This window comes from Tachyglossus aculeatus, chromosome 21, assembly GCF_015852505.1.
Source record: "Tachyglossus aculeatus isolate mTacAcu1 chromosome 21, mTacAcu1.pri, whole genome shotgun sequence".
Classification (NCBI taxonomy): domain Eukaryota; kingdom Metazoa; phylum Chordata; class Mammalia; order Monotremata; family Tachyglossidae; genus Tachyglossus; species Tachyglossus aculeatus.
Genome location: NC_052086.1, coordinates 3637731 through 3659596, shown reverse-complemented (window position 1 = coordinate 3659596; position 21866 = coordinate 3637731). Strand labels below are relative to the sequence as shown.

The following is a 21866-nucleotide window of genomic DNA, read 5'->3' as shown; positions in this document are numbered from 1 at the left end:
ACTCCGCCAATTGTCAGCTGTGTGACTTTGGCTAAGTCACTTCCCTTCTCTGTGCCTCAGTCACCTCATCTGTAAAATGGGGATTAAGACTGAGCTCCACCTGGGACAACCTGATCACCTTGCAACCACCCCAGCGCTTATAAAAGTGCTTTGCACATAGTAAGCGCTTAATAAATGCCGTTATTATTATTGGTCGACGGAACTCTGAGGCCTGCCGTGCCGGCGCCATCCGAGCGGCAGAAGGCTGCCGTTGGCAGTCCGGGTGTCCCGCTGTCGGGGTGCTCGGGGGCGCTTCCCCTCCGCTCCCAGAGCGGGAGGTCCGATGCCAGGGGCGGACCAACCTGCAGCACGGGATAAAATCCCTTTCGGTTGAGGTGTCCCATGATATTGGCGCAGATGTGGTTCATGGCTGGTCGCAAGGCCTCACCTGGAAGAGGAGAGGGGCCGTGAGGCGGAACCCGGGGCGCCCTCGGGGCCCGCCTTCCCTGACTCCTTTTCTGGCCCGTTTCTCCCGGACCCTGGGGGGCGAGGGGAGCCTATCACAGCTCACGAACCCCATCCCTAAGCCCTCATTTCCTCCTGCACCCCCATGGCCCTCGTATCCGCTCCATCTCTGTCCGAAGCCCTCATTTACTGACTTCTAGTCACGTCTGCTTCCCCCTCTAGATTGGAAGCTTGTCGCAGGCAGGGAGCGTGTCTGCCGACTCTCTTCTACCGTCCTCTCTCAAGCTCGCTTACTACAGCCCACGTTAAGCGTTCAGTAAGTATGACGCGCTGAACGATGCTTGGCACATAGTAAGCGCTTAACAAATACTAACGTTATTATTACTGTCAAACATCTGATAGTGCTACATCTAGACCTTAAACTTCCGGCGGGCCGGAATCTCGTCTTCCAACTCTGTTGTGCTGTCCTCTCCCAGGCGTGCTCTCTGCACACGGTAAGTACTCAGTAAATACGACTGATTGATTAAATACCTGAATAACGCCACTTCTGGACTGTAAGTTTCCGGTGGGCCAGAATCGCGCCTACCGACTCTGTTGTATTGTCCCCTCCCAAGCGTGCTTAATACAGTGCCCTGCACACGGTGAGCGCTCAAGCTATACGGCTGATTGATTCACTAGCGGCGTCTAACACGCTCCCTCTCGATCGTAAGCTTCTGGTGGGCAGGGACCGCGCGTCTCCCAGCTGTCCGCTCCCAAATGTGCTCTGCCCAGTGCTCTGCACACGGTAAGCGCGCCATCAACGCCGCCGACCCACGGATGGGCCGAATGACCCGTCCCTACGTCCGGTTAACCGCCGGGGTTCGGGTCTGCGGTTTGACGGGGGGTTGGACGCCCCGAGAGCATCCTTTCCCCGGGCGGGCTCACGGACCTCTGCCCCGGAGGATCTTCCAGGTGGACGGGTCCGTGAAGGTGACCAGCATGCCGAGGTGGAGGGTGACCAGCTTGGAGTCTTGGAGGATGTCGGGCTGCAAGAGACGGTCCGCGCCGGTGGAGTCCCGTCCCCCGCCCCCCGCCCCCCCGCCGAGGCTTTCTCGTCTCCGGGCCCGGGCGGCGTTGCGGCCCCGGGTTCGGAACGGTCGCCTCGCGGATCCTCAAGTGGAGCCGGACCAAAGTGGGATGGTGGAAGAGGGCCCGGAGGCCGGAGGCTCGGGAGCTGGGCAGAGCCCGGCCGGGTGAGGTATGCGAGTGGTCTCTTTAGAGTCAAACAGGCCGGGACGGGGATCCCACCGACACGCCCGCCGGGGACGCAACTTGGGGCCTTCGCCGGCCCTGCTTCCTTCTCGCCACGGACCCCCGCTCCCCAGCTCCTCCTTTCTCTTCTCCCGCCACCCCGGCGGGTCACGCCCCGGCCCCTCTCAAGCCGGCCCGCTCCCCTGGACCTGGCTCCCGCCTCTCCTGCCGCCGACCTCCTGCTTACACCCTCCCCGCCGCCGGACGCTCCCTCCCACTTGGCACGGGGCGGACGGCCGCCTTCCCCGTCTTCAAAGCCCTGGCGAAATCCCCTCTCCTCCAGGAGGCCTTCCCCAATTCGGCTCTCACCGCCCCACCCGATTTCCCTCACTTAACGCCACCCCCGAGCTCCGCTTCACACAAGCCCCTGGGCGTTCGCACGCACGTTGCCCTTCTGCGTGTGATCTTTATCCTCCGTTGCTTCCTCCCAACTACGATCGATAATCAATCGTATTTACTGAGCGCTTACTGTGTGCAGAGCACTGTACTAAGCGCTTGGGAAGTACAAATTGGCAACATATAGAGACAGGCCCTACCCAACAGTGGGCTCACAGTCGAAAAGATAATATTAACAGTAGGATTTGTTAAGCGCTTGCTGTGTGCCAGGCACTGAACTTAAGCGCCGGTGTGGAGACAAGCAAATAATAATAATAATAATAATAATGATGGCATTTGTTAAGCGCTTACTATGTGCAGAGCACTGTTCTAAGTGCTGGGGGGGATACAAGGTGATCAAGTTGTCCCACGTGGGGCTCAAAGTCTTAATCCTCATTTTACAGATGAGGTAGCTGAGGCACAGAGAAGTTAAGTGGCTTGCCCAAGGTCGCACAGCTGACAAGTGGCAGAGTGGGGATTCGAACCCATGACCTCTGACTCCCAAGCCTGTGCTCTTTCCACTGAGCCATGCTGAGCCTCAGTTCCCTCATCTGTAAAATGGGGACGAAGACCGAGAGCCCCACGTGGGACACGGACTGTGTCCCGCCCCATTATCTTGTATCTTCCCCAGAGCTTAGAAGGGTACCCTGCACATAGTAAGCGCTTAACAAATTCCAGCGCTTAGAACAGTGCTTTGCACATAGTACCATCATCTCCCTCTCTAATAATAATAATGATGGCAGTTATTAAGCGCTTACTATGTGCAAAGCACTGTTCTAAGCGCTGGGGGGGATACAAGGTGATCAAGTTGTCCCACGTGGGGCTCACAGTCTTAATCCCCATTTTACAGATGAGGGAACTGAGGCTCAGAGAAGTTAAGTGACTTGCTCAAGGTCACACAGCAGACATGTGGTGGAGCCGGGACTCGAACCCATGACCTCTGACTCCAAAGCCCGGGCTCTTTCCAATGAGCCACGCCGCTTCTCCTAAATCAGGTTGGACCCAATCCCGGTCCCACACGGGGCTCCCACTCTTAATCCCCACCCGACAGATGAGGGAACGGAGGCCCAGAGAACCGAAGCGACTCACCCAGGGTCGCACTTCGGACAGCGGCGGAGCCAGGATTAGAACCCAGATCCTTAACTGACTTTAGTGCCCGCCCCGCCGCGGCCCCCGTAACGTGAGCTCTACCGGGGCGGGGAGCGTGTGTCCTGCCCAGCGCCCAGTCCAGCTCTCCGCCCAAAGCAGGAGCCCCGTCCGGCATCAGGAATCCATCGGTTCCTTTCCTCCTTCCTCGGTCCGTCCGGCGAACCCACGCCCCACGCTCGCTTCCCGCCCACGCCCGCCGTCCGGCGGGGATGGGGCGGCCCCGGGGGGAAAACGCTCTTTTACCTTCAGTTGCTTGAGGATCTCGCAGCTGAACCACAGGATGTCCTTGATCTGTTTGATCCAGAGGAGCGTGAGGTCCTTGGACAGTGCCAGCGACACATACCACACCTGACAGCGGGCAGGAAGGCCATGGGGGCGGTCAGCTCGCTCGGGGCAGCCACTGTGGCCGCCAACTCTATTTCCTTGTCCCAACAATGCTCAATCGACGGATAGATAATAATGACGGCATTTATTAAGCGCTTACTATGTGTCAAGCACCGTTCCAGGCGCTCGGGGCAGCCACTGTGGCCGCCAACTCTATTTCCTTGCCCCAACAATGCTCAATCGACGGATAGATAATAATAATAATGACGACGGCATCTGTTAAGCGCTTACTATGTGTCCAGCACTGTTCTAGGCGCTGAGGGGGAATACAAGGAAACCAGGTTGCCCCACATGGGGCTCACAGCCTTAATCCCCGTTTTACAGATGAGGTAACTGAGGCACAGAGAAGTGAAGTGACTTGCCCGAAGTCACACGGCTGACAAGTGGCGGAGTCGGGCTCTCTTGAGCGCTCACTGTGTGCAGACCCCGCTGTTGGGTAGGGACCGTCTCTCTACGTTGCCGACTTGTACTTCCCAAACGCTTAGTACAGCGCTCTGCACACAGTAAGCGCTCAATAAATGCGATAGAATGAATATCTTGTATATATGTATATATGTTTGTACATATTTATTACTGTGTTTATTCATTTATTTATTTTACTTGTACATATTTATTCTGTTTATTTTATTTTGTTAATATGTTTTGTTTTGTTCTCTGTCTCCCCCTTCTAGACTGTGAGCCCGCTGTTGGGTCGGGACCGTCTCTCTATGTTGCCAACTTGTACTTCCCAAACGCTTAGTACAGCGCGCTGCACACAGTAAGCACTCAATAAATACGATAGAATGAATGAATGAATATCTTGTATATATGTTTGTACATATTTATTACTGTGTTTATTCATTTATTTATTTTACTTGTACATATTCTGTTTATTTTATTTTGTTAATATGTTTTGTTTTGTTCTCTGTCTCCCCCTTCTAGACTGTGACCCCGCTGTTGGGCAGGGGCCGTCTCTCTATGTTGCCAACTTGGACTTCCCAAGCGCTTAGTACAGTGCTCTGCACACAGTAAGTGCTCAATAAATACGATTGAATGAATGAATGCAGAGCACTGTGCTAAAGCGCCCGGGAGAGTACAGTACAACAGAATTAGCAGACGCGTTCCCTGCCCGTAATGAGCTTACGGTCCGGGGGGAGATGATAATAACAATGCTGATAAAAACAACAATAATCACTGTGGCATTTCTTTAAGCGCTTACTTTGCAGGGAGAGAAGCAGTGTTGCCTAGTGGATAGAGCCCGGCTAAGGAGTCGGAGGCCTCGCTTAACAAATACCGTCAAATTTAAAATGGGGATGTCAGCCCCATCTTACAGATGAGGACGCTGAGGCCCAGAGAGGTGAAGTGAGTTACCCGAGGTCACACAGCAGGCTTGGGGGGAGGACAGAGCTGGGACCAGAACCCAGAGCTCCGGGGCCAGCTGACAATCGGGTCGACCGGATCTATCTATCTATCTGTAAATATCTATTCTATTTATTTTATTAGTATGTTTGGTTTTGTTCTCTGTCTCCCCCTTTTAGACTGTGAGCCCACTGTTGGGTAAGGACTGTCTCTCTATATGTTGCCAACTTGGACTTCCCAAGCGCTTAGTACAGTGCTCTGCACACAGTAAGCGCTCAATAAATATGATTGATGATGATGATGATGAAGTCTTTTGGGGGCGCCAACTGGCAGTGACTGGGAGGTAGACAGTAACAATAATAATAATGATAATATAGTGCTATTTGTTAGGCGCTTACTATGTGCCGGCCATTGTCCTAAGCGCCGGGGTGGACACGAGCAAATCGAGTTGGACGTAGTCCCTGTCCCCTATGGGGCTCACACTCTTAATCCCCATTTTACAGATGAGGGAACTGAGGCCCGGAGGAGTGAAGTGACTCGCCCAAGGTCCCACAGCAGTCAAGCAGGGGAGCCGAGATTAGAAGCCAGGCCCTTCCGACCCCTGGGCCCGGGCTCTAGCCACTGAGCCACACCGCTTCATCTCCCAGTTTCTCCCGGCCGTGCTGACTCAGGACAAGCCCGATTTCTGGCTCGGAAAAGGGAACGATTTGGCCGGGGATGAGAGAAGGAAGCCGGGAGGCCCGCCCGAGAGAGGCCACGGACGCTCGGACCGTGGCTTCAGCTCACTGACTTCCCCGGACTGGCCCGTCGATCGCTTGCCCTCTGGGGACGCCTGGTCTACCCAGGTCCCGTGTGTCCCGTGTGCCACCTTACACCGAGTCCCCAGGGGGCTGGAGGGGACGGAAGGGGGGCCCTGACATGGCTCCCTGCAGGCCGGCTGGCCCGGAAAACCGGCCAGTGCCTCTTTCCAGCCCGGGGGCCGTTTGGATGGCCGGAGGAGACGCGCCCGCCGCCCCGCGCTCACCTTGGGGTCGTTCTCGGCGTCCATGCTGCTGAGGAGGCAGCGACACAACCGTTCCAACATCTGCGAATACAAGAGAAGCAGCGTGGCTCAGTGGAAAGAGCCCGGGCTTTGGAGTCAGAGGTCATGGGTTCGAATCCCTGCTCCGCCACTTGCCAGCTGTGTGGCTTTGGGCAAGTCACTTCGCTTCTCTGGGCCTCAGTTACCTCATCTGTAAAATGGGGATTAAGACTGTGAGCCCCCCGGGGGACAACCTGATCACCCTGTAACCTTCCCAGCGCTTAGAACAGTGCTTTGCACATAGTAAGCGCTTAACAAATACCATTATTATTATTATTAATGTCGTCCTCGCCCAAGCCCTCGATGGGAACCGCCGCTCGACTGGCAGGCGGAAGCCCGACGGCCGGCCGAGGGGGCCGGCCTCCGGGGGGGCCGGGGAGGGCGAGGCGGGGAGGGGATGGCTACCTCTTTGTCCTCCCGGACTCTGAAGACGAACAGGAGCTTCCTGGCGATCTTGAACACGGCCAGCGCGCTTCTCTTGCCGGACGCGCCCTCGCTGGCTTCGAAGAACTCCGCGACCTCTCTCCTGGGCGAGGGCCGAGTCAGGCCGTTTCCCAGGCGCCCCGGCGGCGCCATCATCAATCGCATTTATTGAGCGCTTACTACGCGCAGGGCGAGGATGCTCTGGGGGCCTCGTGGGGCTCTGGGGGCTCGGGGTTGGGGGGGGATCCGAACACACACACACACACTCATACACGCGCACCCTCCCCGTACCCGCCGGACGACCGCCCTCCCCCCCCGAAAGCCGTGCCGCGGGCTGACCTGATTTCTCTCTGCAGACGGCAGCGACACAGGAACCTCCGTGCCAGGGCCTGGACCAGAGTGGCGGCCTGCTCCCTCTCCCTCAGCTCCCTGCGCTCCCGCCGGGCCTGCCGGGCCTTGTCCAGGAACTGGGCCCTGGACGACGACTGGGCCGCGCTGAACATTTCGGCCGACCTGTCCCGGGTGGGCGACGGAAGACCCCCCACCCCCCGCGGCCCTGGCTCGTGAGGCCCCCTCGGACGGCAGGCTTGGGGAGATCTCTTCCTCCCTTCAAGGCCCTGCTGAGAGCTCACCTCCTCCAGGAGGCCTTCCCAGACTGAGCCCCTTCCTTCCTCTCCATCCCCCCACCTTACCTCCTTCCCTTCCCCACAGCACCTGTATATATGTTTGTACATATTTTTTACTCTATTTTATTTGTACATACCTATTCTATTTATTTTATTTTGTTAGTATGTTTGGTTTTGTTCTCTCTCTCCCCCTTTTAGACTGTGAGCCCACTGTTGGGTAGGGACTGTCTCTGTATGTTGCCATTTTGTAGTTCCCAAGCGCTTAGTACGGTGCTCTGCACATAGTAAGCGCTCAATAAATACGATTGATGATGATGATGATGGCGGCCGCTCGAGTTCGGGACGCGGGGCGGGCCGTGTCTACTAGCGGTCTCTCTCGAGTGCTCAGCACAGCGTTCTGCGCGGAGCAGACTGTCAGCTCCTCGGTGGTAAGATCGCGGGTCTACTACCGGACTCTCCCAAGCACAGTGCTTCGCACATAACAGACCGTCAGCTTCTTGAGGATGGGGATCACGTCAACTACCAGTCTCTCATCATCACCATCATCATCAATCGTATTTATTGAGCGCTTACTATGTGCAGAGCACTGTACTAAGCGCTTAGGAAGTACAAATTGGCAACATATAGAGACAGTCCCTACCCAACAGTGGGCTCACAGTCTAAAAGGGGGAGACAGAGAACGAAACCAAACATACTAACAAAGTAAAATAAATAGAATAGATATGTACAAGTAAAATAAATAGAGTAATAAATATGTACAAACATATATACATATATACAGGTGCCGTGGGGAAGGGAAAGAGGTAAGATGGGGGGATGGAGAGGGGGACGAGGGGGAGAGGAAGGAAGGGGCTCTCGAGCGCTCAGCGCAGTGCCCCGCACACGACAGACTGTCAGCTTCTTGAGGGTAGGGACTGTGTCTACTACCGGTCTCTCCCAAGTGCTTAGCACAATGCTCTACTTAAGGTACCCTGCCAGCTCCTTGAAGGGCGGGATCTGCTTCTCACTTGACAGACACATTCCCTGCCCCTTCCACGGGCAGTTCAGAGGGGGAGACAGACGCTGATATAAATAAACAAAATAAAATTGTGGCTGTGGACGTTAAGTGCCTTGGGAGGGGTGAAAAAAGGGAACCAAACCGAGTGTAAGGGCAAACCACCTGGACTAAGCGCCTGGGAAAGGACCGTACCTATTGTGCCTCCTCCTTAGGCCGTAAGCCCCGTGGGGGACGGACACTGTCGGGCCCACGTCCACCACTTAATAAACAGTAATAATAACGATGGCATTTATTAAGCGCTTACTATGTGCAAAGCACTGTTCTAAGCGCTGGGGAGGTTACACCGTGATCAGGTTGTCCCAAAAGGGGCTCCCAGTCTACTTTCAGACTCTCCCAAGCGTTCAGGACAGGGCTCTGCGCACTGCAGACTGCCAGCTCCTTGAAAGCCGGGATCGTGTCTGTCGGCTCTGTCAATCAATCAATCAATCAATCGTATTTATTGAGCGCTTACTGTGTGCAGAGCACCGTACTAAGCGCTTGGGAAGTCCAAGTTGGCAACATACACAGACAGTCCCTACCCAACAGTGGGCTTACAGTCTAAAAGGGGGAGACAGAGAACAAAACCGAACTTACTAACAAAATAAAATAGATTCTGTCAGATTCTCCGAGGCGCTCAGTACAGTGCTCTGTGCTCTGCCTTCGAACTACCGTTCTCTCTCGGGCGCCTGATACGGCACTCTGCCCGGAATCAGCGCTCAGGAGCTACTAGTGACTGATTAAACAATAATCCTACCTCAGTTCTAAATGGCACTTTGATCCCCAGAGCGCTTTCAAGTTAATGGTTATTTCCCTCACCGCTTCCCCGGGATGTCAGTAAAGGCAGGCGTGCTGTAATTCCCATTTCACAGATGAGGAAACTGCGGCCCGAAGGGGTCAAGTGACTCGCTCAAAGTCACCCGGCCAGCCAGGGCCAGGACCGGGGCTACAATCCAGGTGAAGCAGTGTGGCCTAATGGTTAGAGCCTGGGCATGGAAGTCGGAAGGATCTGGGTTCTCATCCCAGCTCCGCCAATTTTTTGTTATTTATCTTTTGGTATTTGTTGGGCACTCGTTATGTGCCGGGCACTGTTCTAAGCGCCGGGGTAGATACGAACTAATCCCTTGTCTGCTGGGTGACCTGGGGTATGTCACTTCACTCCTCTGTGCCTCAGTTCCCTCATCTGTAAAATGGGGGTTATATAATCATATACAATAATAACTGCGGTGGAGCCCACAATAAGCTGCCTTATTAATGACTGCTTGTGACTAGTGAGCAACAAGGGAGAGACTTTATTATTAATAACAATAATAATAATGGCATTTATTAAGTGTTTACTATGTACAAAGTACTTTTCTAAGCGCTGAGCGCTGTTCTAAGCGCTGACACTCGTTATGGGCCGGGCACTGTTCTAAGCGCCGGGGTAGATACAAACTAATCCCTTGTCTGCTGGGTGACCCGGGGTATGTCACTTCACTCCTCTGTGCCTCAGTTCCCTCGTCTGTAAAATGGGGGTTATATAATCATATACAATAATAATTGCGGTGGAGCCCACAATAAGCTGCCTTATTAATGACTGTTTGTGACTAGTGAGCAACAAGGGAGAGACTTTATTATTAATAACAATAATAATAATGGCATTTATTAAGCGCTTACTATGTACAAAGTACTTTTCTAAGCGCTGAGCACTGTTCTAAGCGCTGACACTCGTTATGTGCCGGGCACTGTTCTAAGCGCCGGGGTAGATACAAACTAATCCCTTGTCTGCTGGGTGACCTGGGGTATGTCACTTCACTCCTCCGTGCCTCAGTTCCCTCGTCTGTAAAATGGGGATTCTATAATCATATACAATAATAATTGCGGTGGAGCCCACAATAAGCTGCCTTATTAAAGACTGTTTGTGACTAGTGAGCAACAAGGGAGAGACTTTATTATTAATAACAATAATAATAATGGCATTTATTAAGCGCTTACTATGTACAAAGTAGTTTTCTAAGCGCTGAGCACTGTTCTAAGCGCTGACACTCGTTATGTGCCGGGCACTGTACTAAGCGCCGGGGTAGATACAAACTAATCCCTTGTCTGCTGGGTGACCTGGGGTATGTCACTTCACTCCTCTGTGCCTCAGTTCCCTCGTCTGTAAAATGGGGGTTATATAATCATATACAATAATAATTGCGGTGGAGCCCACAATAAGCTGCCTTATTAATGACTGTTTGTGACTAGTGAGCAACAAGGGAGAGACTTTATTATTAATAACAATAATAATAATGGCATTTATTAAGCGCTTACTATGTACAAAGTACTTTTCTAAGCGCTGAGCACTGTTCTAAGCGCTGACACTCGTTATGTGCCGGGCACTGTTCTAAGCGCCGGGGTAGATACAAACTAATCCCTTGTCTGCTGGGTGACCTGGGGTATGTCACTTCACTCCTCTGTGCCTCAGTTCCCTCGTCTGTAAAATGGGGGTTATATAATCATATACAATAATAATTGCAGTGGAGCCCACAATAAGCTGCCTTATTAATGACTGTTTGTGACTAGTGAGCAACAAGGGAGAGACTTTATTATTAATAACAATAATAATAATGGCATTTATTAAGCGCTTACTATGTACAAAGTACTTTTCTAAGCACTGAGCGCTGTTCTAAGCGCTGACACTCGTTATGTGCCGGGCACTGTTCTAAGAGCTGGGGTAGATACGAACTAATCCCTTGTCTGCTGGGTGACCCGAGGTATGTCACTTCACTCCTCTGTGCCTCAGTTCCCTCGTCTGTAAAATGGGGGTTATATAATCATATACAATAATAACTGCGGTGGAGCCCACAATAAGCTGCCTTATTAATGACTGCTTGTGACTAGTGAGCAACAAGGGAGAGACTTTATTATTAATAACAATAATAATAATGGCATTTATTAAGCGCTTACTATGTACAAAGTACTTTTCTAAGCACTGAGCGCTGTTCTAAGCGCTGACACTCGTTATGTGCCGGGCACTGTACTAAGCGCCGGGGTAGATACAAACTAATCCCTTGTCTGCTGGGTGACCTGGGGTATGTCACTTCACTCCTCTGTGCCTCAGTTCCCTCGTCTGTAAAATGGGGATTCTATAATCATATACAATAATAATTGCGGTGGAGCCCACAATAAGCTGCCTTATTAATGACTGTTTGTGACTAGTGAGCAACAAGGGAGAGACTTTATTATTAATAACAATAATAATAATGGCATTTATTAAGCGCTTACTATGTACAAAGTACTTTTCTAAGCGCTGGGGTAGATACAAAGTAATCCCTTGTCTGCTGGGTGACCTGGGGTATGTCACTTCACTCCTCTGTGCCTCAGTTCCCTCGTCTGTAAAATGGGGGTTATATAATCATATACAATAATAATTGCGGTGGAGCCCACAATAAGCTGCCTTATTAAAGACTGTTTGTGACTACTGAGCAACAAGGGAGAGACTTTATTATTAATAACAATAATAATAATGGCATTTATTAAGCGCTTACTATGTACAAAGTACTTTTCTAAGCGCTGAGCGCTGTTCTAAGCGCTGACACTCGTTATGTGCCGGGCACTGTTCTAAGCGCCGGGGTAGATACAAACTAATCCCTTGTCTGCTGGGTGACCCGGGGTATGTCACTTCACTCCTCTGTGCCTCAGTTCCCTCATCTGTAAAACGGGGGTTATATAATCATATACAATAATAATTGCGGTGGAGCCCACAATAAGCTGCCTTATTAATGACTGTTTGTGACTAGTGAGCAACAAGGGAGAGACTTTATTATTAATAACAATAATAATAATGGCATTTATTAAGCGCTTACTATGTACAAAGTACTTTTCTAAGCGCTGAGCGCTGTTCTAAGCGCTGACACTCGTTATGTGCCGGGCACTGTTCTAAGCGCCGGGGTAGATACAAACTAATCCCTTGTCTGCTGGGTGACCCGGGGTATGTCACTTCACTCCTCTGTGCCTCAGTTCCCTCATCTGTAAAATGGGGGTTATATAATCATATACAATAATAATTGCGGTGGAGCCCACATTAAGCTGCCTTATTAATGACTGCTCGTGACTAGTGAGCAACAAGGGAGAGACTTTATTATTAATAACAATAATAATAATGGCATTTATTAAGCGCTTACTATGTACAAAGTACTTTTCTAAGCGCTGAGCGCTGTTCTAAGCGCTGACACTCGTTATGTGCCGGGCACTGTTCTGAGCGCCGGGGTAGATACAAACTAATCCCTTGTCTGCTGGGTGACCTGGGGTATGTCACTTCACTCCTCTGTGCCTCAGTTCCCTCGTCTGTAAAATGGGGGTTATATAATCATATACAATATTAATTGCGGTGGAGCCCACGATAAGCTGCCTTATTAAAGACTGTTTGTGACTAGTGAGCAACAAGGGAGAGACTTTATTATTAATAACAATAATAATAATGGCATTTATTAAGCGCTTACTATGTACAAAGTACTTTTCTAAGCGCTGGGGTAGATACAAAGTAATCCCTTGTCTGCTGGGTGACCTGGGGTATGTCACTTCACTCCTCTGTGCCTCAGTTCCCTCGTCTGTAAGATGGGGATTCTATAATCATATACAATAATAATTGCGGTGGAGCCCACAATAAGCTGCCTTATTAATGACTGCTTGTGACTTTTAGACTGTGAGCCCACTGTTGGGTAGGGACCGTCTCTATATGTTGCCGATTTGTACTTCCCAAGCGCTTAGTACAGTGCTCTGCACATAGTAAGCCCTCAATAAATACGACTGATGATGATGATGACTAGTGAGCAACAAGGGAGAGACTTCATTATTAATAACAATAATAATAATGGCATTTATTAAGCGCTTACTATGTACAAAGTACTGTTCTAGGCGCTGAGCACTGTTCTAAGCGCTGACTTGGCCAAGGCAGCGATGGGGGTGATTGCCGGGCCGGGAGATGGGGCTTTCTCTCCCTTTTCTACCTGGTAACGGGCCCGGAAAAATCACTGACGGCCACGTAGAGCCCCCACCTGCCAGGCCTAAGGCAGATTAAAGGCCGTGGGCTGAGCGGCACCGGGAAGCGGCACAAAGGAGAAGCAAGAAGGCTGAGAGCGGCGCTTGGAAGCAACGCTTCATTCACTCAGTCGTCTTTATTGTGTGCGGAGCACTGGACTGAGTGCCGGGGAAGTACGATTCAGCAGCAAAACACTTGGAAAAAGCGCTGGCAGAACGGGACCCTCGGTGGAGTGAGTGTCTGTACGCGTCACTGCCTTGCGCGCTGGTAAAACTCAGTAAAAAAAGCTCTCCTTGGTGATCAGAGGTGCGGTCTGAACTCTCCTAAGTGTCACTGAGGCTCCACCGGTCCTGGTGGGCATGAACCGGGGGGTAGTGACAATTATAATGATTAAGGTATTTATTAAGTGCTTACTATGTGCCAAGCACTGCTCTAAACCCTGGGGTAGATACATGACTATCAGGCTGGACACAATCCCGGTCCCACGTGGGACTCGCGGTCTAGGTACACAGGAGTAGGATTTAATCCCCCATTTTTCCAGATGAGGAGAGTGAAGCCCGGAAAAGTTAAGTGCCCCCACATGGGACAGGGGCTGTCCAACCTGATTAGCTTGTATCTACCCCAATGCTTAGTACACTGTCAGGCACATAGTCAGTGCTTAACAGACCATTTAAAAAAAAAACAAAAAACCCACAGGAAAACACCCGAAGTCCTGGAAGGCTTCTTCTCCCCCTTCTACCCCCTTTTAGACTGTGAGCCCACTGTTGGGTAGGGACCGTCTCTATATGTTGCCAACTTGTACTTCCCAAGCACTTAGTACAGTGCTCTGCACACAGTAAGCGCTCAATAAATACGATTGACTGATTGATTCTCCCAGCAGGGCAGCCAACAGCTTTTGGTTCGGGTTTTTAAATGGTATTTATTAAGTGCTTCCTATGTGCCAGGCACTGTACTAAGCACTGGAGCAGACACAAGCTAATAGTCCATGTCCCTTAGGGGCCTCACCCTCTTAATCTGTGTGCTGTGCACACAGTAAGCGCTCAATAAATACGATCGATTGATTGACTGATTAATCCCCTATTTACAGATGAGGGAACTGAGGCCCAGAGAACTGAAGCGACTTGCCCAAGGTCACTCACAGCGGACAAGTGAAGGAGCCTGGATTAGAACCCAGGTCCTTCTGACATCCAGGCCCGGGCTCTACCCACTGGGCTACGCCGCTTCAGTCGATCAGCCGCGTTTACCAAGCATTTACTACCGTCATCAAAGGAATTTAGTGAGTGCTTACTATAATAATAATGATAATTAGCAATAATTCTGGTATCCGGGTTTACTATGTGCCGGGCACTGTACCGAGCACTGGGGCGGATACAAGCAAATCGGGTTGGACACAGTCCCTGTCCCACGTGGGGCTCACGGTCTCAATCCCCATTTTACAGATGAGGAAACTGAAGGCCAGAGAAGGGAAATAACTGACCCAAGGTCACAGGGCAGGCAAGCGGTGGAGTGGGGATGAGAACCCATGACCTGCCCACTCTCAGGCCTGGGCTCTACCCACTTCACCACGCTGCTTCTCTGTGTGCAGGGCACTGTACTGAGCGCTTGGGAGAATACAACACAGAGCACAGAAGGAAGCGCTTGGGAGAGGACAGCAGAGTTGGGAGAAGAGGTCCCTGCCCTCAGGGAGCTTCAAAGAGAGCAAGGGACACAAACTTTGAAATCGTTTACAGACGGGAGGAGCCAGTGGCTACGGATGAGTTAGTGTGGGGTGAACTGAGGGTCAGAGGGGTTAGTGAAGGTGAAGAGCCCCCATTAAAGCTCACCTGAGAATCTGCGCGTGTCTTAGGAACACCAGCTAGTCATTAGGGTCCGAAGGTGAGGCGAAGCGGCTTGGGATTCGAAATCAACCCTGACCTTAGCAGAACTCGCCCTCTCCACCTAGAGAAACAGAAACCAACAGATATTTGGCAGAGTTCAGCCGGAGGTGCCCTGCCGGTCTGTAAATGCCAGAGCGGCGAGCGAGCAGCGTGGCCGAGGGCCTGGGTTCTAATCCCGCCTCTGCCGTTTACCTGCTGGGTGACCTGGGGGCAAGTCACTTGACTTCTCTGGGCCCCGTCAGTTTCCTCACGGCAAAAATGGGGATTGAATACCTGTTCTCCCTCCTACTTAGATTGGGAGCCCCAAGTGGGACGGGATAAACTCTTACCTATCGCAGTGCTTAGTAAAGTGCTTCGCACATATTAAGCACTTCACAGACACAATTATTATTATTATCAGTACTATCGTTAGCACCATTTAAACAGCTTTGGTATGCTGAGTGTCACGGGAAAGAAACCCTCCTCCACATTTTTTGCAAAGAGTTTACTGAAAAGAGGGACTGAACATCTGAGCCTTGGAACCTTTATTTTTTTTCAGACGCTTTAACATTTCCTATTTGAGTGTGTCAACCCATCAACCCTAGTATTAGCTTTCTCCATGTGTGGTATGCTCTACTAAGTAAGGCGGAAAGCGGCCGATATTATCACCTTCGTGTTGTAGATCAGAAAACCGTGGCCCAGAGGAAGTTAAGTGACACGTCCAAGGTCACACAGATCTCTTGACTCTGAGGCCCAGATCCCTTCCCCTGGATCACACTGCCTCCCTTTTCCATCCGAAACTGCAACGTGATATTTAATTGTAGCCTGGATAAACTAGAAAGCGCAAGTTGATGACTAGTTCTGAACCTAAGCGGCATTTCGAACCTTGAAGATAGATTCCCCAGCAGTTAGAACAGCGCTGGGCACCTCCTAAGCGCTTAACAAATAGTAGGATGATAATACCAGAAATTCAGGAAATTATTCCCTGAAACAGCAGCCCCAAACTACTTCCACCTCACACTACCACTGCACCTAATCAATCCATCGATCAATCAGTGGAATTTATTGAGCGCTTACAATGTGCAGAGCACTGTTCTGGGCACTTACTCTCCTTGCTTCAGTTTACCCCCGACAGAAGGAGCTTCATGACACGACCGACAATCGTATTTCCTAGTTGGAACCATTCGTCACCGTCATGCAGCCCCCAAGCCAAAATCACATCTCCTCCGGGAGGCCTTCCAGGACTCAACTCTCGTTTCTCTTACTCCCTCTAACTTCGGCGTTACCCTCGCATTCCTTTTTTCTTTTTTGCGGTATTAGTTCAGCGTTCATGTGCCAGTTCATTCAATCGTATTTATTGAGCGCTTACTGTGTGCAGAGCGCTGTACTAAGCGCTTGGGAAGTACAAGTCAGCAACATATGGAGACGGTCCCTACCCAAAAACGGGCTCACAGTCTAGATGGGGGAGACAGACAACAAAACATGTAGACAGGTGTCAAAACCGTCAGAATGAACAGAATTAGAGCTATATGCACATCATTAATAAAATAGAGTAGTAAATATGTACTGAGCGTTGGAGTAGAGACAAGCTAATCAGGTTGGGCACAGTCCTGTCCCACATAATAACAACAATATTATTGATAGTAACATCATAGGGTTCCGCGTCTTAATCTCCATTTTACAGATGAAATCCCCGTTTTACAAGTGGATTTTACCCTTGGAATCTGCACCCCTCCCTCAGCCCCGTAACACTTATGTCCATAATTGTAATGCATTTATTTAAGTTCATGCGTTTCCCCCACTAGACTGTAAGCCCCTTGTGGGCAGGAAATGTGTTTTGTCTGTTTTTTATGGTATCTGCTAAGCGCTTACTATGTGCCAGGCACTGGACTAAACGCTGGGGTGGATTCAAGTCCTGTCCCACATAATAACAATAATATTATTGATAGTAACAACATAGGGTTCCTACTCTTAATCTCCATTTTACAGATGAAATCCCCATTTTACAAGTGGATTTTACCCTTGGAATTTGCACCCTCCCTCAGCCCCGTAACACTTATGTCCATAATTGTAATGCATTTATTTAAGTTCATGCATTTCCCCCACTAGACTGTAAGCCCCTTGTGGGCAGGGAATGTGTTTTGTTTGTTTTTTATGGTATCTGCTAAGCACTTACTATGTGCCAGACACTGGACTAAACGCTAAATGGTGGATTCAAGTCCTGTCCCACTTGGGGCTCCCCGTCTTGAGCCCCATTTTACAAATGAGATCACTGAGGCATGGAGAAGCAAAGTGAGTTGCCCAAGGTCACCCACAGACAAGAGGCGGTGTCGACCAACTCTGTTATATCATCCTCTCCCAAGTGCTTAGTACAGTGCTCTGGACACAACAGTACGCGCTCAATCAAGACCACTGATTGATTTCCACACAGTGAGCCCACTGTTGGGTAGGGACCGTCTCTATATGTTGCAAACTTGTACTTCCCAAGCACTTAGTACAGTGCTCTGCACACAGTAAGCGCTCAATAAATACGATTGATGATGATAAAGCGATCGATACTGACAGATTGATTTCCTAAGCACCCCCTGTCAGGGAAGGAAGATGAAATTCCAGGGAGAGGAAATACTTTCCAGAGCTCTTTTCTCTCGGATTGAGGGGACTCCTCCCTCCCTCCCTCCACATAACCCTTCCAAATGGTGTACACTGAGCGCTTACTGCGTGCAGAGCACTGTACTGAGCGCTTACTCACTTTGCTTTCCTCTCAAGTCTCCCACCTCTGACGCCCGACCTTTCCCCTGCACAGAACTTCTCCCTCTTCCAATAATGATAACGCTAACGGCATCTGTTAAGCGCCTACTCTGCGCCAAGCACTGTACTAAGCGCCGGGAGAGATACAGGGTAATCAGCAGGGACGCGGTCCGTGTCCCACGAGAAACTCCACAGGCGCTCAATCCCCGTTTTCCAGATGAGGAGACTGAAAAGAAAAGTGATCCAGCCAAGAGTAACAGACGGTAGGCAAGTGCTGAATCCGGGATAAGAATCCCGACTCCCAGTCTCGGGTTCTTCCTCCTAGGCCAGATCACAGGGCTCTGTAGTTTCCCACTCCACCTCTTCCGGGAAGCCTTCCCCGATGAATTCCCAAGACCCCTGGACGGATCGCCTCCGCAGGCATTCTCAGCCTTCAATTCGTCACCTCTCTAGACCGCAATCTCATTGTGGGCAGGAATGCATCTGTTGTTCTACTGGACTCTCCCAAGCGCTTCGTACAGTGCTCTGCACACAGTTAAGTGCTCAAAAAAAATCAATCGATCAATCAATCAATCGTATTTATTGAGCGCTTACTGTGCGCAGAGCACTGGTCTAAGCGCTTGGGAAGTAAAAGTTGGCAACATATAGAGACAGTCCCTACCCAACCGTGGGCTCACAGTCTAGAAGGGGGAGACAGAGAACAAAACCAAACATATTAACAAAATAAAATAAATAGAATAGATATGTATGAGTAAAATAAATAAATAGAGTAATATACACGTACAAACATATATACACATATACAGGTGCTGTGGGGAAGGGAAGGAGGTAAGACGGGGGGGATGGAGAGTGGGGACCACAAAAAATATGACTGAATGACTATTAGTCCGTGTTTTCATCCTTCTATGTATCTCTTTTCTCTCCCACATCCACTATCAGTAAATAACTTGCAACCCCCAGTCTCTCTGCCTGCTTTATTATTATTATTATTAATAATAATGGTATTTGTTAAGCACTTACACTGTGCCAAGAGTAAATAACTTGCAACCCCAGTCTCTCTGCCTGCTTTATTATTATTATTAACAATAATTAATAGTTAATAATAAATTATTATATGTTATGCATTATATTATCATATATTACATGTAATATGTTATATTACATAATATGATATTATATGATTATATGTGTCATTGTATATCATACTATAACTATATATTATATAATATGTGTTATTACATTTTATATTACATATGTTATATATATTATATTATACATGATATTATATAATATAGTATAACGATACATTATATAATATATAATATAATTATAAATTATTATAACAATAATAATTAATAATAATAATAATAATAATGATAATGGTATTTGTTAAGCGTTTATGCTGTGCCAAGCATCAGACTAAGCGCTGGGGTCAACAGCAAGTTAATCAGGTCAAACCCAGTCTCTGTCCCGCCCAGGCTTCAGGGCCTAAATAGGAAGGAGAACAAGGATTGAATCTCCACTTGAAAGTCACGCTGCTTTGTGGATAAAGTGCTAAACCCACCATACCATCCCCATTCCTCTAGACCACAAACTCCTAGACCACAAAAACCACAAAAGGGGGAGGCGGACAACAAAACAAAACATATTAATAAAATGAAATAAATAGAATATAGGCACAAAAAAAATAGAGTAATAAATACAAACACACACACACACATATACATATATATATATATATATATATATATATATATATATATATATATACCCCAGCACTTAGAACAGTACTTGGCACATACTCACTCATTCATTCAATCGTATTTATTGAGCGCCTACTGTGTGCAGAGCACTGTACTAAGCGCTTGGGAAGTACAAGTTGGCAACATCTAGAGACGGTCCCGATCCAACAGCGGGCTCACAGTCTAGAAGGGGGAGATGGACAACAAAACAAAACATACTAACAAAATAAAATAGATTATAGGTACAAATAAAATAAATGGAGTAGTAAACACAAACATCTATCTATCATCATCATCATCAATCGTATTTATTGAGTGCTTACTATGTGCAGAGCACTGTACTAAGCGCTTGGGAAGTACAAATTGTATATATATGTATATACACATCTATCTATCTATAGATATATATATATCCCCCAGCAGTTAGAACAGTGCTTGGCACATATTCATTCATTCGTATTTATTGAGCACTCATTGTGTGCACAGCACTGGACTAAGCGCTTGGGAACTACAAGTTGGCAACATAATCGTATTCACTGAGCGCTTACTGTGTGCAGAGCACTGGACTAAGCGCTTGGGAAGTGCAAGTTGGCAACATCTAGAGCCGGCCCCTACCCAACAGCGGGCTCACAGTCTAGAAGGGGGAGATGGACAACAAAACAAAACATACTAACAAAATAAAATAAATAGATTATAGGTACAAATAAAATAAATAGGAGTAGTAAACACAAACATCTATCTATCTATATATCTATATCTATATATATCCCCCAACAGTTAGAACAGTGCTTGGCACATATTCATTCGTTCGTATTGATTGAGCACTTACTGTGTGCAGAGCACTGGACTAAGCGCTTGGGAACTACAAGTTGGCAACATAATCGCATTTATTGAGCGCTTACTGTGTGCAGAGCACTGTACTAAGCGCTTGGGAAGTGCAAGTTGGCAACATAGAGAGACGGTCCCGACCCAACAGCGGGCTCACAGTCCAGAAGCGCTTAATCAATCAATCAATCAATCAATCGTATTTATCGAGCGCCTACTGTGTGCAGAGCACTGCACTAAGCGCTTGGGAAGTCCAAGTTGGCAACACATAGAGCCAGTCCCTACCCAACAGTGGGCTCACAGTCTAAAAGGGGGAGACAGAGAACAAAACCAAACATACTAACAAAATAAATTAAATAGAATAGATATGTACAAGTAAAATAAATAAATAAATAAATAGAGTATGTAGGGAATGTGTCTGTTTAATCAATCAATCGTATTTATTGAGCGCTTACTATGTGCAGAGCACTGTACTAAGCGCTTGGGAAGTACAAATTGGCAACACATAGAGACAGTCCCTACCCAACAGTGGGCTCACAGTCTAGAAGGGGGAGACAGAGAACAAAACCAAACCTACTAACAAAATAAAATAAATAGAATAGATATAGACAAGTAAAATAAATAAATAATATGATATTTATTAAGCACTTACTATGAGCCAGGCACTGTGCTAAGCACTTGGGAAGTCCAAGTTGGCAACATCTAGAGACGGTCCCTACCCAACAGTGGGCTCACAGTCTAAAAGGGGGAGACAGAGAACAAAACCAAACATACTAACAAAATAAATTAAATAGAATAGATATGGACAAGTAAAATAAATAAATAATATGATATTTATTAAGCACTTACTATGTGCCAGGCACTGTGCTAAGCACTTGGGAAGTCCAAGTTGGCAACATATAGAGACGGTCCCTACCCAACAGTGGGCTCACAGTCTAAAAGGGGGAGACAGAGAACAAAACCAAACCTACTAACAAAATAAAATAAATAGAATAGATATGGACAAGTAAAATAAATAAATAATATGATATTTATTAAGCACTTACTATGTGCCAGGCACTGTGCTAAGCGCTTGGGAAGTCCAAGTTGGCAACATCTAGAGACGGTCCCCTACCCAACGGTGGGCTCACAGTCTAAAAGGGGGAGACAGAGAACAAAACCAAACCTACTAACAAAATAAAATAAATAGAATAGATGTGTACAAGCGAAATAAATAATAAATAAATGGCTTAAGAAATGCCATCATTATTATTATGATGATCGATGACGCTGATGATTATTTACCGCTGTTTATGATAATGATGACGGTGATTACTTACCGCTGTGCACAGGCGCGCTGGGGTCGGAGGAGGAGGAGGCGGTGAGGTGGTCGCTGAGGGGAGCGGTGAGGCGGTCCGCCATCTTGCCCGCCCTCCCTTCCTTCCCCTCCTCCTCTGTCCGTGTGAGGGCGCGGTGCTCCCGCCCTGCGGTCCGGCCGGAAACCCGCGCCGGAAGCGTCCCCCGTTCCGCCCGTTCCTCCCCTCCCCTCGGCCCCTCGGCCCTCCGGCGGC

The 21866-nt window shown here is 48.8% G+C and overlaps 1 protein-coding gene across 4 annotated transcripts in view; it reads right to left on the bottom strand.

The window, feature by feature from the left end:
* UBE3B (ubiquitin protein ligase E3B) overlaps window positions 1-21722 on the bottom strand; it is a 51920-nt gene extending 30198 nt beyond the window's left edge. For 3 of the 4 annotated variants that reach the window (XM_038763330.1, XM_038763332.1, XM_038763333.1), the window contains exons 1-8: window positions 21636-21722; window positions 14969-15083; window positions 6824-6997; window positions 6467-6587; window positions 6005-6064; window positions 3502-3606; window positions 1373-1469; window positions 342-427 (exon numbers count right to left, since the gene is read on the bottom strand). In XM_038763330.1, coding sequence (XP_038619258.1) covers window positions 342-427; window positions 1373-1469; window positions 3502-3606; window positions 6005-6064; window positions 6467-6587; window positions 6824-6987 — 633 coding nt within the window. In that variant the 5' untranslated portion in view covers window positions 6988-6997; window positions 14969-15083; window positions 21636-21722. Of the gene's footprint in view, window positions 1-341; window positions 428-1372; window positions 1470-3501; window positions 3607-6004; window positions 6065-6466; window positions 6703-6823; window positions 6998-14968; window positions 15084-21635 lie in introns of those variants that run through there. The other variant, XM_038763331.1, reaches the window with a different exon arrangement.
* Window positions 21723-21866: the final 144 nt, after the last annotated feature.